We start from the raw sequence: 14,163 nt of genomic DNA, 5'->3' as shown, positions 1-14,163 counted from the left end.
TCCTCTGCAATTTCCGCCACGTACCATATGATCCCACCACCAGATACATCTTCCCCTCCCCTCTCCAAAGGGACCACTCCCTCTGGGACTTCCCCATCCACTCATCACTTCCCCACTGATTGCCTCCTTGGTACCTAACACTGTAACTGGAATAAATGCTACACTTGCACCTAGACCTCCTTCGGCACCACCATTTGGGGTTCAAAACAGTCCTTTCAAGTGAACCAACACTTGACTTGTGAATCTGTAGTGGTCACTTACTGGACCGTGGTTCCGATATGGCCTCCTCAATATTAGGGAGACTGGATGCAAACTAAGAGATTGTTTCCTTGAGCACCTTTGCTCTGTCCACTGCAACAGCAAAGATCTCCCAATGCCACACCAACATGTCTGTCCAGGCCAAACCAAGGACACCCACAAACTGGAGGAACAACACCTTGTATTCTGTCTTGCCAGTTTCCAACCAGATGGTATTAATATCGACTGCTCCAATTTCTATTAACCCCCTCTCCCCTCTCTTTTTCCCTATTTCTCCTTTCCTCCAGCTCCCCACCTACTTCCTTCTCTAATCAGAGAGCTTCCCACTGCCCTCTTCCCCCCAATCACTGCTCAGCTTTTTTTTCTTCTTCCTTCCACCTATTACCTGCTAGCCTGTGTTCTTCCCTTCCCATACCTCCCTCCTCCCCCACCTCACCTTCTTATTCAGGTTTTTTAAGAAACAAAAAAAAACTGACAAAAACCCAGGCCTGAAACATTGGTTACCCTTTACTTCTTAAGGATGCTTGCATGATCACCTGAGTTTCTCCAGCACGTTTGTGCATTTCAATTTCAAATATCTCCTGGTTCTCATGTCCGCAAATAGTTTCCACTCCTAGCAATTCAAAAAGGACCAATGTAAGGAGGTGTATGTGGCAGAATGTTTTAAGTGAATCCAGGAAAGTTTACTCATGCAACCTACTGGAGACTGTGCAACATGAGGCTGGGCAAGTGACTAAAGAATCCATGCAGGAAGACCTTGGGACTAGTGACAATAACATTAGTTTGAAATAATTATGGAAAAAGATAGGACTAGTCCAGGTTAAGAGTCCTAAATTGGGACAAGGCTAATTTTCTTGGCATTGGACAGGAACGTATGAATGTTAATTGGAAGAGGATGTTTGCAGATAGAGGAACATACGGCAAGAGGGGGCTTTTCACATGAGACGGAGCGCACAAGGCAATATGTTCCTGTTAAAGTAAAACTGGCAAGGCAATATGTTCCTGGTTGACAAGTGATATTGAGGTTCCAGTCAGAAAAAGGAGTCAGATATAGGCACCTGCAATCAAACAAATCCTTTGAACACAACAGATGTAGAATACTTAAGAAAACCAAGAGGGAAAAAGGGACATTAAATATTCTTGGCAGATAAGATAAAGGAGTGTACAAAAAGATTTTATAAGTATATTACAAGCACAATAATTACTACAGAGACAGTAGGTCCCCTTAAGGACCAGAGTGGTCAACAGCATGTGGAGCAATGGGATATGGGAGAGGTCTTAAATGAATTCTTTTTGGCTTTATTTACTGTGGAGATAGACATGGAAACTCGGGATTTCAGGGAAGAGAACAAATTCACCCAGAAATGTATTAATATTAAGAAAGGAGATATTGGTGGGTTTGTGGTACATCAAACCCTGGGCCTGACCAATTGAAATGGAAAACATTGTGGGAGACTAGGGAAGAAATCAACTAAACTTTTGCAGAGCCTTTTGTAGTGCAAGGACAAGTTAAGGAAGTACAGAGCAGGACCCTAATGTCAGTAGTGGGTAAGTTACTGGAAAGGCATTTGGAAAGGCAAGAATTGATCAGAGATAGTTAGCATGGCTGTGTGCTTGGGTAATTGTGTCTCACTGAATTTTTTTTGAAGAGGTGACTAAGAGAATTGACAAGGCTGAATCAGGGATGTCATATTACAGATGTACAGGACATTGGTGAGACACCATGTGGAGCATTGTGTACAATTCTCGCCGCCAATGGGATAGTAAGGATCTGACTCTGCTCAAGAGGTTACAGTAAAGATTCATAAGTATTTTGCCAGAAGTGGAGGGCTTGAGTTTTAAGGAAAAACTGGATAAGCTGGAACTGTTTCCCTTGGGCTAAAGGAGACTAAGTGGTGACCTTATAGAGATTTATAAAATCATGAGGGCCACACACACTCATCACCAGGGCCTTGGAGTCTAAAACTAGGGGGCATAGGTTTAAGGTGAGAGGGGAAATATTTCAGGGTGGTGAGTATATGGAATGAACTGCTAGAGCAAGAGTAAGAAATGGGTGCAATTACAACGTTTAAAAGATCTTTGGACAGGTTCATGGATAGTAAGGGTTTCAAGCAATATAGACCAAGTGCAGGCAAATGGGACTAGCCTTGCAAGTTACCTTAGTTGCCATTGATGAGTTTGACTGAAGAGTCTGTTTTTGTGCTACATAACTCTATGACTGTTGAATAATTCTCTACTTAGGAGCAGAAAATTACCAAATGTGAATAAACTATTAGCTCACAGCCTATCCTGTAACGTAGCCATTTCTTGCAGTTGTCATCTTTAATATGAGTTAGCCCCATAAAAGTAACAATGCCAGAAGAAACAAAATTCATAACAGTTCATATCATTGTTTTAATTGCTAGAAATCTGAGCTTACAAGATTCAGCCCTGGTTGGGAAATGACAGGCCTGAAGAACAACAGAAAAAGGGCAAGGAAAAAACAGTAAGTTCTTGCAATCCACTTCTATAATGAAATGCAACATCAACAAAAATGTTCCGTAGCAAATAGGTTACCTTGGTCAATGCTGCTGTTGTCCCTGATGTTTTTGAGGCCTTTGTAACTGTATTCAGTAAAGAGCAGTTGTCAGATTTAATTTTCTCAACAGTCTGCATTTTACAAGTACCCTGGACTTTGGATGCCGCAGGAGCGGACCTGCTTGCCTTCTTCATTCTGTGCTTGCAGTTTGTGATGCATTTACAACCAAATCTGGAAAATAAATTCACTTGTACAGTAAGGTTTGCCAAGGAACAAAGAACAATTGAAAGTTGAAATCTATGGCCAATAGGTTAATTTCAAAGTCTCTCTGCATTGTTAACCTTCCAAAAGTCCCAGTAAAATAGTAATGGAAGCTCAATAGTAAAAAGAAAAAAAACAATTGCTTTTGAGATGTAGATGTGCATCAGGATGGTGTTCCCTCCTGGAGCATAAGCCAAGGATGTCACTGGTCTTTATTAGTTAGGGCAATGAATACAAAAGCTGAAAACATGGAGAGAACATTGCATCACAGTAGACCCTTCAGCCCACAATGTTGTGGGCCTACTCCAAAACAATCAAATCATTCCCTCACAGGCATAACTCTCCATTTTTCTTGTATCCGTGTGCCTATTGAAGAGTCTTTTAAATGCCCCTATTGTACCAGCCTCCACCACCATCCCCGGCAATGCATTCTAGGCACCACCACTCTACAAAAAAAAAAAATTACATCTGATGTCTCCTCCCCTAAACTTTCCTCCATTCACCTGAAAGAGGTGTCCTCTGGTATTTGCAGTTGTTGCCTCAGAAAAAAGGTGCTGGCTGTCCCTCATCATCTTATATACCTCTATGAAGTCCCCTCTCATCCTTCTTCGCTCAAAAAAAAGCCCCAGCTCTTTCAACCTTGCTTCATATGACATATTATCCAAATCAAGGCAACATGATTTTCTGCACCCTCTCAAAAGCATATACATTCTTTCTGTAATGATGCGACCAGAATTGAACACAATATTCTGTGCGATCTAATCAGTTTCAAAGAGTTGCAACATATTAGCTTACGGCTCTTGAACTCAATGCCCCAACTAGGAACACATCATGTACCTTCTTAACTACCCTACCAACTTGCGCACCAACCTAAGGGATCTATGGACCTGACCCCAAGATCTCACAGTTTAGAATTCTGCCATTAACTCTGCCTTCAAATTCAACCTTCCAAAGTGCATTGCTTCATACTCATGCAGATTGAATGCCATCTGCCACTTCTCCACTCCTCTCTGTATCCTGTTGTAACCTATAACAATCTTCCATACTATCCACAGCACTTCTAACCTTTGCATCTTCTGCAAACTTATTGACCTACCCCTCCACTTCTTCATCCAAGTCATTTATAAAGATTACAAAGAGCAAGGGTCCAAGAACAGGTCCCTGAGGAATTCCACTAGTTGTTGACCTCCAGAGAGAACATGTTCCATCCATTATGATCCTTGCTTTCTGTAAGCAAGCCAATTGTGAATCCAAGCAGCCAAGGAATCCAAACACGGGAATTCTGTGAATCCCATGTTTCATGACTTTCTGAATAGGGGATCATGTCAAACGCCTTACTAAAATCCATATATACTAAACCAACCATCTTACTTTTATCAATTTCCTCTGTCACCTCCTGGAATAACTTAATTAGGCTCATGACTTTTGACCTGCCTCTAACAAAGCCACACTAACTAACCCTGAGAAGACTATGCTTCTCTAAATGCTCACAAATCCTGGCCATAAGAATCCTCCCCAATAGTTTGCCCACCACTGATGCAAGACTTACTGGTCTACAATCCTAGGATTCTCCCTAATACCTTTCATACAATAAGACCATCTACAAATTTGCTGTTGATAACATGGTAGAGGGTTGTATAAAACAGGGCAATGAGTCAGGAGGGAAATTGAATGGTGACTTAACAACATCACTCTCAATGTTACCAAAACCAAGGAGCTCATTGTGGATTTTAGGAGGGGAAAGCCAGAGATGTGCAATCCATTGATCACTGGGGGATCAGAGGTGGAATAGGTGAACAAATTTAAATTCCTGAGAGTCATGATTTCAGAGATATATCCTGGACCTAACATACAATGTCATCATGAAGAAAGCATGTCAATACCTCTAATTTCTCAGGAGTTTGCTGAGGTTTGGTATGACATCAAAAATATTGGCAAACTTCCTCTGCTGTGCGGTGAAAACTGTGCTGACCAGCGGCATCATGACCAGGTGTGGGGGCACCGATACCTCTGAGCTGAAAGCTCTACAGAAGGTAGTGGACACAGGCAAAACTCTCCCTATCAAGAAAATCTACATAGAATACTACTGTCAGAAAAAGAATTTCAGGGTTATATATGATATTATATATTCTCTGACAACAAATCTGAACTTTGAACTTCTTAAACTAGAGACTACATGCACCATTCTCCAATCTTCCGGTACCTACCCTGTGACCAGAAGGGACATAAATATCATTGTTAACACTCCAGTAATCTCTTTCTTCACATCCTGTAGTAACCTGGGGTTCAGAGACTTACCTATCCAAATATTTTTAAGAAGATGCAGCACTTCATCTTTCTTAACCATGACATCCTCCAGCATATTAGCTTATTCTACACTCATCAAGATCCCTTTCTCTCTTGAACAGTAAAGCAAAGGATTAATTTAGGACCTCCCTACCCTCCTCTGCTGCCAGCCACGTTTCCCCCTTTATCCCTAAGCCGCCCTACCCTCACTTTTGATATGGCTTTTAACAAAAGTGTAGAACACCTTAGGGGTTTCCTTAATCCTGCTTGTCAATTTCTTTCCATGTTCCCTTCTAGATCGCCTGTCCTTTAAGTTCCTTCCTGGCTACCATATAATACTCATGAGCCCTTCCTGACTTTCGGTTCCTAAACTTTGTGCACACATCCTTCTTCCTATTGACTAGCTGTCCCACCTCTCTTGTCAACCATGACTCCTCTACCCAACCATCTTTTCTCTGCCTCATTGAATCAAACCTATCCAGAACCCTGTGCATGTGATCCTTAAATATCCTCCATATTGCCCCGAGAACAACTGTTCCCAATTGACTCTGCCAAATTCCTGCCTTATCCCTGGTAATCAGCCTTTCCACAATTAAACACTTTCTCATTTTGTCTACTCCTATGCTTGTCCATCACAATGCAAAGGTTGGAGTTATAGTCATTGTTTCCAAAATGCTCACTCAGCAAGATGTTTGTCACCTGCCCAAGTTCATGACACAGTACAAGATCCATTATGGCCTCTCCAGTTGCCTTGTCAGAAATCCTTCTTGGACGTACCTGACAAATTCTATTCCATCTTATCCTTTTGCAGTTAAAGTGCCAGTCAATATTCAGGAAGTCAAAGTCTCCCAAAACAACAACCATGTTATCTATGCACTTTCCCAAAATCCTTCTACAACAACCTCCATTTCTACAGTTGTGATACTATCCTTGGTTAACAATGCCACACTGCACCCCACCTTTTACTTCCTTTTGAAACATCTAAACCCCAAAACCCATGTTCCCCATAACTGTCCTTGCGTCAGCCAACTCTTTGTAACGGCCCCAATGTCCAAATTCCACATGCCGTACCATGCACTGTTCACTCTTAATCTTATTATGTCTTGCATGAAAGTGCTCACATTTCAACCCATCTCACTGACTAGATTTATGCTCCATCACTGTGTCCTTCCTCAGAGTCTCACTAACCCCCTGCACCAATTTTTCAGTCACACATTCACCTGCCATAAGAGTTTGAGGCGACATAATTTAGATAAATAAAATTATGAGAGTAGACTGCAGGAAACATTTTCATACATCAAAGGTAGACAAGGAGGACATAGATTTATGGAAACAGCAAGTAGTGCCACTGCCTCACAGTGCACGGAATCCCGACCTTGGGCATTGTCTGAATGGTGTTTGCACATTTGCATTTTCACTGTGTGGCAACAGCACTAGAACCAGAATCAGAATTTATTGTCACGAAAAAGTGTTGTGAAATTTGTAGTTTTACTGGAGCAAATATTGCGACAAATTACATTTTTAAAATAAATAAATAAATTAGTCCGAAAGAAGAAAAAGAGAGGTTGTGTCCGTGGCTCATTGACAATTCAGAAATCTGATGCCAGAGGGGAAGAAGTTGTGTTTGCACTGTTGGGTGTTCACCTTCAGGCTCCTGTGCCTCCTTCCTGTTGGTAGCGGTGTGGCCTGGGAGGTGAGGGTTCTTGAGAATTGACGACTTGCTGTTCAAAGCATCAAAGGTTATGGAGAGAAGGCGAGGCAGTGGGGGTGAGAGTGAAAATGGTCAGCTCATGATTAAATGGCAGGTGAGACTCCATGGGTCGAACCGCCTACTACTGTTCCTATGTCTTATAGACTCTTTCCAGGTGCTCTGGTTTCCTCTCACATCTAAAAGACCTGCAGGCTGGTAGGATCATTATCCACTATAATTTGCTGCTGGTGTAGGTGTGAGAATCTGGGGAGGTTGGTTGAGAACATAGAATAAAATGGGATTAATGTAGTATAGGGATAAATGGATGGCTTCCGGTCACTACATAGCAGTGCATTTGGGATTCAATCTGATCAGAGCAAGGTGCTGCACTTTGAAACAACTAATAAGGGTATACATAAGAAATGGTTGGGCCACAGAAAGAACTGAGGTGCAGAGGAATCTTGGTGTACAAATCCAGAGATTTCTGAAGATGACGGCACAGGCAGATGGAGGATGATGATGTGAACCTTCATTAATGGAGCAAGTACAAGTACATAAAATATTGGTTAGCTCAAAGCCTTGGGAGAGAGTTGTGGAGAGATGCAGCATGAAAACAGGCCCTTTCGCCCAAGTTCACGCCAACCACCAGGCAACCAATTTTTATTGCACCAATTCTATCCTAACCTATTTTATTCTCTCTACATTTTCCATCAGTTCCTTCTTCCCTTGAGTTTCTACAACTCATCTATATTCTAGAGGCAATTTACAGTGGCCAATTAACCTACCAAACCACAAGTGTTTCTGATCAGGAAGACAAATGAGGAAACCAAACAGTCACAGAAAACAAGCAAAGACCACCAAAGATCAAGAATGAACCTGGATTGCTGAATCAAAGGCAAAGTTTCACCAGATCCTAGAGTGTTATTGAAATCCACACAGACAGCATCAACTACACTGCCCACATCAATTTACTTTTACCTCTTCAAAAAAAATTCAACCTTGGAGCATTGTATGCAGTTCTGGCCACAAGTGGTAGTCTGGGGGGGGGGGGGGGGGGGGGATTGATAAAACAGAATGTTGCTTGATTGGACAAATTTAATTGAGACGAGATTGTAAAGACAAGCAGACCAAATACTTTTTCCTCACTTGCCTATCCACCCATGTCACCACCTTCAGGGATTTATGGACTTGTACCCCAAAGTCTCTCTGTACATCAAAGTTCTTTAGGTCTCTGCCACTTAGTCCACATGTCTCACCACAACTTGACTTCTAAAGTACACTGACTCGTGCTTGTTTGGATTAAATTCCATCTCTCACTGTTCCATCCAACTTCCCGGCTGATTCAAGTCCTGCTGAATCATTAGACAACTTTCTTTGCTATTTATGACCATCACCGTCAGCAAACTCGTGAGTCATACCACTTATTTATCATCCACATCATATCCATATTACAATCAACAAAGGTGCAGCATTTCCTTTTGCAGATTTCAAGTCAGTTAAACACTCATCCACCAGGACCCTCAGCCTTCCATTAACAAGCATTTTTGGATTCAGTGCATCAACATATCTTGGGATCCCTTGTGTACGACCTTTTTGGAACTGCCTCCAATATGGGATCTTGTCAAACAACTTCCTAAAGCCCCTGTAAACTACATGTTTGGCACTGCCTTCATCTCTCCCATCAGATTTATGACACATGATTATCCTGCACAAAACCAAGCTGAGTCCTCCTGATCAGCCCTGGATTTTGCAACCTGAGGTACAGGTGCTTAGTTTAAAGTCAAAGCAAAACTGATACAAATCAGTTGCAGATAAGAAATAGCATGGCATTTAATCCAAGATCAAATGCAAAGGCAGGACCCTTAACAGGGCTGATATTTAAAGGTATTTATTTAAAGGTAAAGGTTCCCTTATTGTCACATAATACTACACTTATAATGTAACATACATGAAATTCTTTAACTTTTGTCTACCGTAAGGCAGACAGAGTCGCCACTTTGTCCACCACCCCTTGCAGCACCTGGTTTTCCTAGGCGAACCCATCCTGTACCTGCTTAGCTCCAAGATCAGACAAACCCAGGCATATTGCTGTTACAACATGGTAGAAGCCGATTCCGGCTATTGAAAGCTGTGCCACTGTCCGATTACACCTAATTAACGTAATAACCAGCCCAGTACATTTTTTGGAGGGTAGGAGGAAACCAGAGCACCCAGAGAAATTTCATGCAAGACACAGGTAGAATTTACAGACAGTACCAGATTAAAATCTGGGTCGCTGGCACTAACCACTAATATGCAGACGGACCTGGGGCTCCAAATCTGATGCTGCCCAAAAGTAGTCAAGCAAGTAGATTGAATAGCAAAGAAGGTGTATAGCATACTTGGCTTCATTGAGCAGGCATTAAGTATAAGCCAATGGTTCTCAACCTTTTTCTTTCCACTCACATACCATTTTAAGTAATCCCTATGCTATCGGTGCTCTGTGATTAGTAAGGGATTGCTAATGTGAGTGGGGAGGGAAGGTTGAGAATCACTGCTCTAGGCCCAATTGTTACTGAAATAGTTTGCTTGAGAAAAATTGTCATTGGTCCATTTCCTTTGGCGATATGAAACCGTGCACATAACGAATCAATTGGGCAATTGGGTACAATTAAAACTGATTTTCAAACTTTTCTTTCCAGAGGGATTTGGAGCACATCAATGCTTTCAAGAGCTCTACCATTAACTATAAATGTACCCCTCTATTTGACCTCCCAAAGCTTGACACCTCACACTTGTCAAGATTAAACTCCATCTGCCATTTCTCTGTCCATCATCTGTGATCAATCTATATATCCTGTTGTATTCTTGGATAACCATCCACGCTGTCCACAGCTCCACCAATCTTGAATCATCTGCAAACTTACCATCTGCCTACATTTTCCATCCACGTCACATATATTGTGAACAATAGAGGTCCTAACAATCCCAATGAAACATCACTGGTCAAAGGTCTCCAGCCGGAATAACAGTTTCCACTTCTTCTTCTATGACCCAGTCAATTTCATATCCAAACTATCCACACACTGTGGATCGTAGCCTCTGCATCTACTGAATCAGGGACCTTGTCAAACACCTTTAGGGAACATCCACTGCCCCACCCTCATCAACCATCTTTGTCATTTCCTCAAAAAATCTAAGTAACATTTAAATTGGTGAAACATGACCTGCCACTCACAATACCATGTTAACAGTCCCTAATTTGATCAAGACTCTGCAAATATGCATAAATCCTATCCCAAAATATCTTGTCCAATTGTTTCCCCTACCTCTGATGTGAGGCTTACTGGCCTATAATTTCCTCGGTGTTTTTTTCTCTTGAACAAAGATGTTACATTTACAACTCTTCAACCTCTGGGACCTCTCCTGTCATTTGTGAAGGTGCAAATATCTTTGTCAAGGCCCCAGCAATCTCTTCACCTCCCACTTTCAATATCCCATGAGGTCCAAGGGACAACCTCTTAATGCTTGTCAAAAGACCCCACACCACTTCATTCTTGACCTCAAACGAACCAACACACGAGCTTTCTTTACATTATGCTCCCAGAGTCCATGTTCTTCTCCTTGATAAACAATGAAGTACTCATTTAGTAGCTCAACCACTTTCTCTGACTCCAATCATAAATTCCCTCCTTTTTCCTTGAGTGGTTTACCTTTACCCAAGTTATCTTCTTACTGCAAGTAGAAAATGCCGTGGGATTTTCTTTAATCCTGCTCACTGAAGACATTTCATGACCTCTTTTGGCCTTCTGAATTCCCTGCTTGAGCTCTTCCAACAATTTTTATACTCCTTCACAGCCCTCTGATTATAGCTTCATGTATCTGACAATTGCCTCATTTTCCTACTTGACTAAGTTTATGACCTCTCCAATGTTCTATCACTATACCAGGCTGATCCTTCCTTCACACTGTAACGAGCCATTCCTGGATTCTAATCAAACAACTGCTACATGTCATTAGTGGGCTTGCTGATAATAGCTTCCCCAGTTTACTCTCCCAAACTCCTGACTAATATGGTGCGGTACAGATTTTCCTCCGCATGCTCTGGTTTCCACCCAACTTCAAAAATGTACGGGATTGTAGGTCAATTGGGTAGCCTTGACCTTTGCACCAGAAGGCCTGTTACCATGTTGTATATCTAAATATTTTCTTAAATTAATTTCATTTTTTCAAATTAATTTAACAATGTCATAATTTGTTCCCCCCCAATTTAGTAGTTTTTCTACTCAGACCAAGCTCATCTTTGTCCAAAATTATGTGATCATGATTCCGCCCAACCCCGAATATATCTTTCTCTGCCCCAAAATTCTCTCTCCCCTCCTCTTCCACTGCTGTCTCTCTCCCCAACTCCCTCTCTCCACCCCCGTACCAGACTCCCACCCACCCGCCACCCCCGAACCACTCTCCCACCCTCCCGCCACCCCCGAACCACTCTCCCACCCCCTCCCGCCACCCCGAACCACCTCTCCCACCCTCCCGCCACCCCCGAACCACTCTCCACCCTCCCCGCCACCACCCCGAACCAGTCTCTCACCTCCCGCCACCCCCAAACCAGTCTCTCACCCCCTCCTGCCACCCCGAACCAGTCTCTCACCTTCCCTCCATCGAATCTCTCCCTACCCCCAAATCTCTCTCCCCTCCGAAACTCTCCCCCTCAACCCCCATCTCTCTCCTCCCTCCTTCAGCATCCATCTCTCAGCATCCATCTCTCTCTCTCCCTCCCTCAGCATCCATCTCTCTGCTGTCCCTCAACTCTCGATTCTCCCTCTACCCTAACTCTCATCTTCCTCCTTTAATCTGTTTCACCCATTCCCCTCCCCATCACCCTCTCCCCAGCGTCTCCCTCTCCCTCGTCTCACTCTTTCCCCTCCCTCTTCCTCCCCGACTCTCTCCCCATCTCCCTCTCCCTTCCCATCTCTTTCTCAATTTTCTCTCTCTCCCATCTCTCTCTGCCCGTCCCTCTTCCCCAACATCTCTCCACCCCTCTCCATCTCTTTCCCTTCACTTTCTTTCTCCCCGTCTGTCTCCCATCTCTCTCTCTCTCTCTTCCACCCCGTCTCTTTCTGTCTCTCTCCATCTCACTTTTCTCTTCCCCATCTCTCTTTTCTTCTCCATCTATTTCTCTCCTTTCCCATCTTTCTTTTCTCATCTCTCTCTTTCCTGTCTCTATCTATCCCCATCTCTATTTCTCTCCTTCCCCATCTTTCTCTCCAGTCTCTGTCTCTCTCCCATCTCTCCTTTCCTATCTCCCTTTCCCTTTCTCTCTATATCCCTGCCTCTCTCCCTATATATATACCTCCCATCTCTCTCCATATATATATACCTCCCATTTCTCTGTATATATACCTCCCATTTCTCTGTGTATATATACCTCCCATCTCTCCATATATGTACCTCCCATCTCTCCATATATGTACCTCCCATCTCTCCATATATGTACCTCCCATTTCTCTCTCTGCTTCTCTCGTCTATATATACCTATATCTCTCTCCTTCCCCCTCTCTCCCCTCCATCTCTCTCCTATATATTCCCATCTCCCTCTCCTTCCCCACCTCTCCTATATATCTCTCCCATCTCTTTCTTCTCCGTCTCTCTCGCTCCTTCCCCATCTCGCTCTCGCCCTCGCTCCTTCCCCATCTCGCTCTCGCCCTCGCTCCTTCCCCATCTCGCTCTCGCCCTCGCTCCTTCCCCATCTCGCTCTCGCCCTCGCTCCTTCCCCATCTCGCTCTCGCCCTCGCTCCTTCCCCATCTCGCTCTCGCCCTCGCTCCTTCCCATCTCGCTCTCGCCTCGCTCCTTCCCCATCTCGCTCTCGCCCTCGCTCCTTCCCCATCTCGCTCTCGCCCTCGCTCCTTCCCCCATCTCGCTCTCGCCCTCGCTCCCTTCCCATCTCGCTCTCGCCCTCGCTCCTTCCCCATCTCGCTCTCGCCCTCGCTCCTTCCCCATCTCGCTCTCGCCCTCGCTCCTTCCCCATCTCGCTCTCGCCCTCGCTCCTTCCCATCTCGCTCTCGCCTCGCTCCTTCCCCATCTCGCTCTCGCCCTCGCTCCTTCCCCATCTCGCTCTCGCCCTCGCTCCTTCCCCATCTCGCTCTCGCCCTCGCTCCTTCCCCATCTCGCTCTCGCCCTCGCTCCTTCCCCATCTCGCTCTCGCCCTCGCTCCTTCCCATCTCGCTCTCGCCCTCGCTCCTTCCCCATCTCGCTCTCGCCCTCGCTCCTTCCCCATCTCGCTCTCGCCCTCGCTCCTTCCCCATCTCGCTCTCGCCCTCGCTCCTTCCCCATCTCGCTCTCGCCCTCGCTCCTTCCCCATCTCGCTCTCGCCCTCGCTCCTTCCCCATCTCGCTCTCGCCCTCGCTCCTTCCCCATCTCGCTCTCGCCCTCGCTCCTTCCCCATCTCGCTCTCGCCCTCGCTCCTTCCCCATCTCGCTCTCGCCCTCGCTCCTTCCCCATCTCGCTCTCGCCCTCGCTCCTTCCCCATCTCGCTCTCGCCCTCGCTCCTTCCCCATCTCGCTCTCGCCCTCGCTCCTTCCCCATCTCGCTCTCGCCCTCGCTCCTTCCCCATCTCGCTCTCGCCCTCGCTCCTTCCCCATCTCGCTCTCGCCCTCGCTCCTTCCCCATCTCGCTCTCGCCCTCGCTCCTTCCCATCTCGCTCTCGCCTCGCTCCTTCCCCATCTCGCTCTCGCCCTCGCTCCTTCCCCATCTCGCTCTCGCCCTCGCTCCTTCCCCATCTCGCTCTCGCCCTCGCTCCTTCCCCATCTCGCTCTCGCCCTCGCTCCTTCCCCATCTCGCTCTCGCCCTCGCTCCTTCCCCATCTCGCTCTCGCCCTCGCTCCTTCCCCATCTCGCTCGCTCCTTCCCCATCTCGCTCGCTCCTTCCCCATCTCGCTCGCTCCTTCCCCATCTCGCTCGCTCCTTCCCCATCTCGCTCGCTCCTTCCCCATCTCGCTCGCTCCTTCCCCATCTCGCTCGCTCCTTCCCATCTCGCTCGCTCCTTCCCCGACGCTCGCTCCTTCCCCGACGCCCCCTCCTTCCCCGACGCCCCCCTCCTTCCCCGACGCCCCCTCCTTCCCCGACGCCCCCTCCTTCCCCGACGCCCCCTCCTTCCCCGACGCCCCCA

The 14,163-nt window shown here is 45.6% G+C and overlaps 1 protein-coding gene across 6 annotated transcripts in view; it reads right to left on the bottom strand.

Annotated features, from left to right (window-relative positions):
• The window catches only part of specc1la (sperm antigen with calponin homology and coiled-coil domains 1-like a), a 278,924-nt gene that overhangs the window by 248,261 nt on the left and 16,500 nt on the right, over positions 1-14,163 (bottom strand). For 5 of the 6 annotated variants that reach the window (XM_069933747.1, XM_069933749.1, XM_069933750.1 and 2 more), the window contains exon 2: positions 2,815-3,007. In XM_069933747.1, coding sequence (XP_069789848.1) covers positions 2,815-2,970 — 156 coding nt within the window. In that variant the 5' untranslated portion in view covers positions 2,971-3,007. Of the gene's footprint in view, positions 1-2,814; positions 3,008-4,920; positions 5,109-14,163 lie in introns of all 6 variants that reach the window. The other variant, XM_069933748.1, reaches the window with a different exon arrangement.

The sequence above is a fragment of the Narcine bancroftii genome, chromosome 4, assembly GCF_036971445.1.
Source record: "Narcine bancroftii isolate sNarBan1 chromosome 4, sNarBan1.hap1, whole genome shotgun sequence".
Taxonomy (NCBI): domain Eukaryota; kingdom Metazoa; phylum Chordata; class Chondrichthyes; order Torpediniformes; family Narcinidae; genus Narcine; species Narcine bancroftii.
Note: the sequence above shows the minus strand (reverse complement) of the source record. Positions and strands in the feature narration are given on the sequence as shown.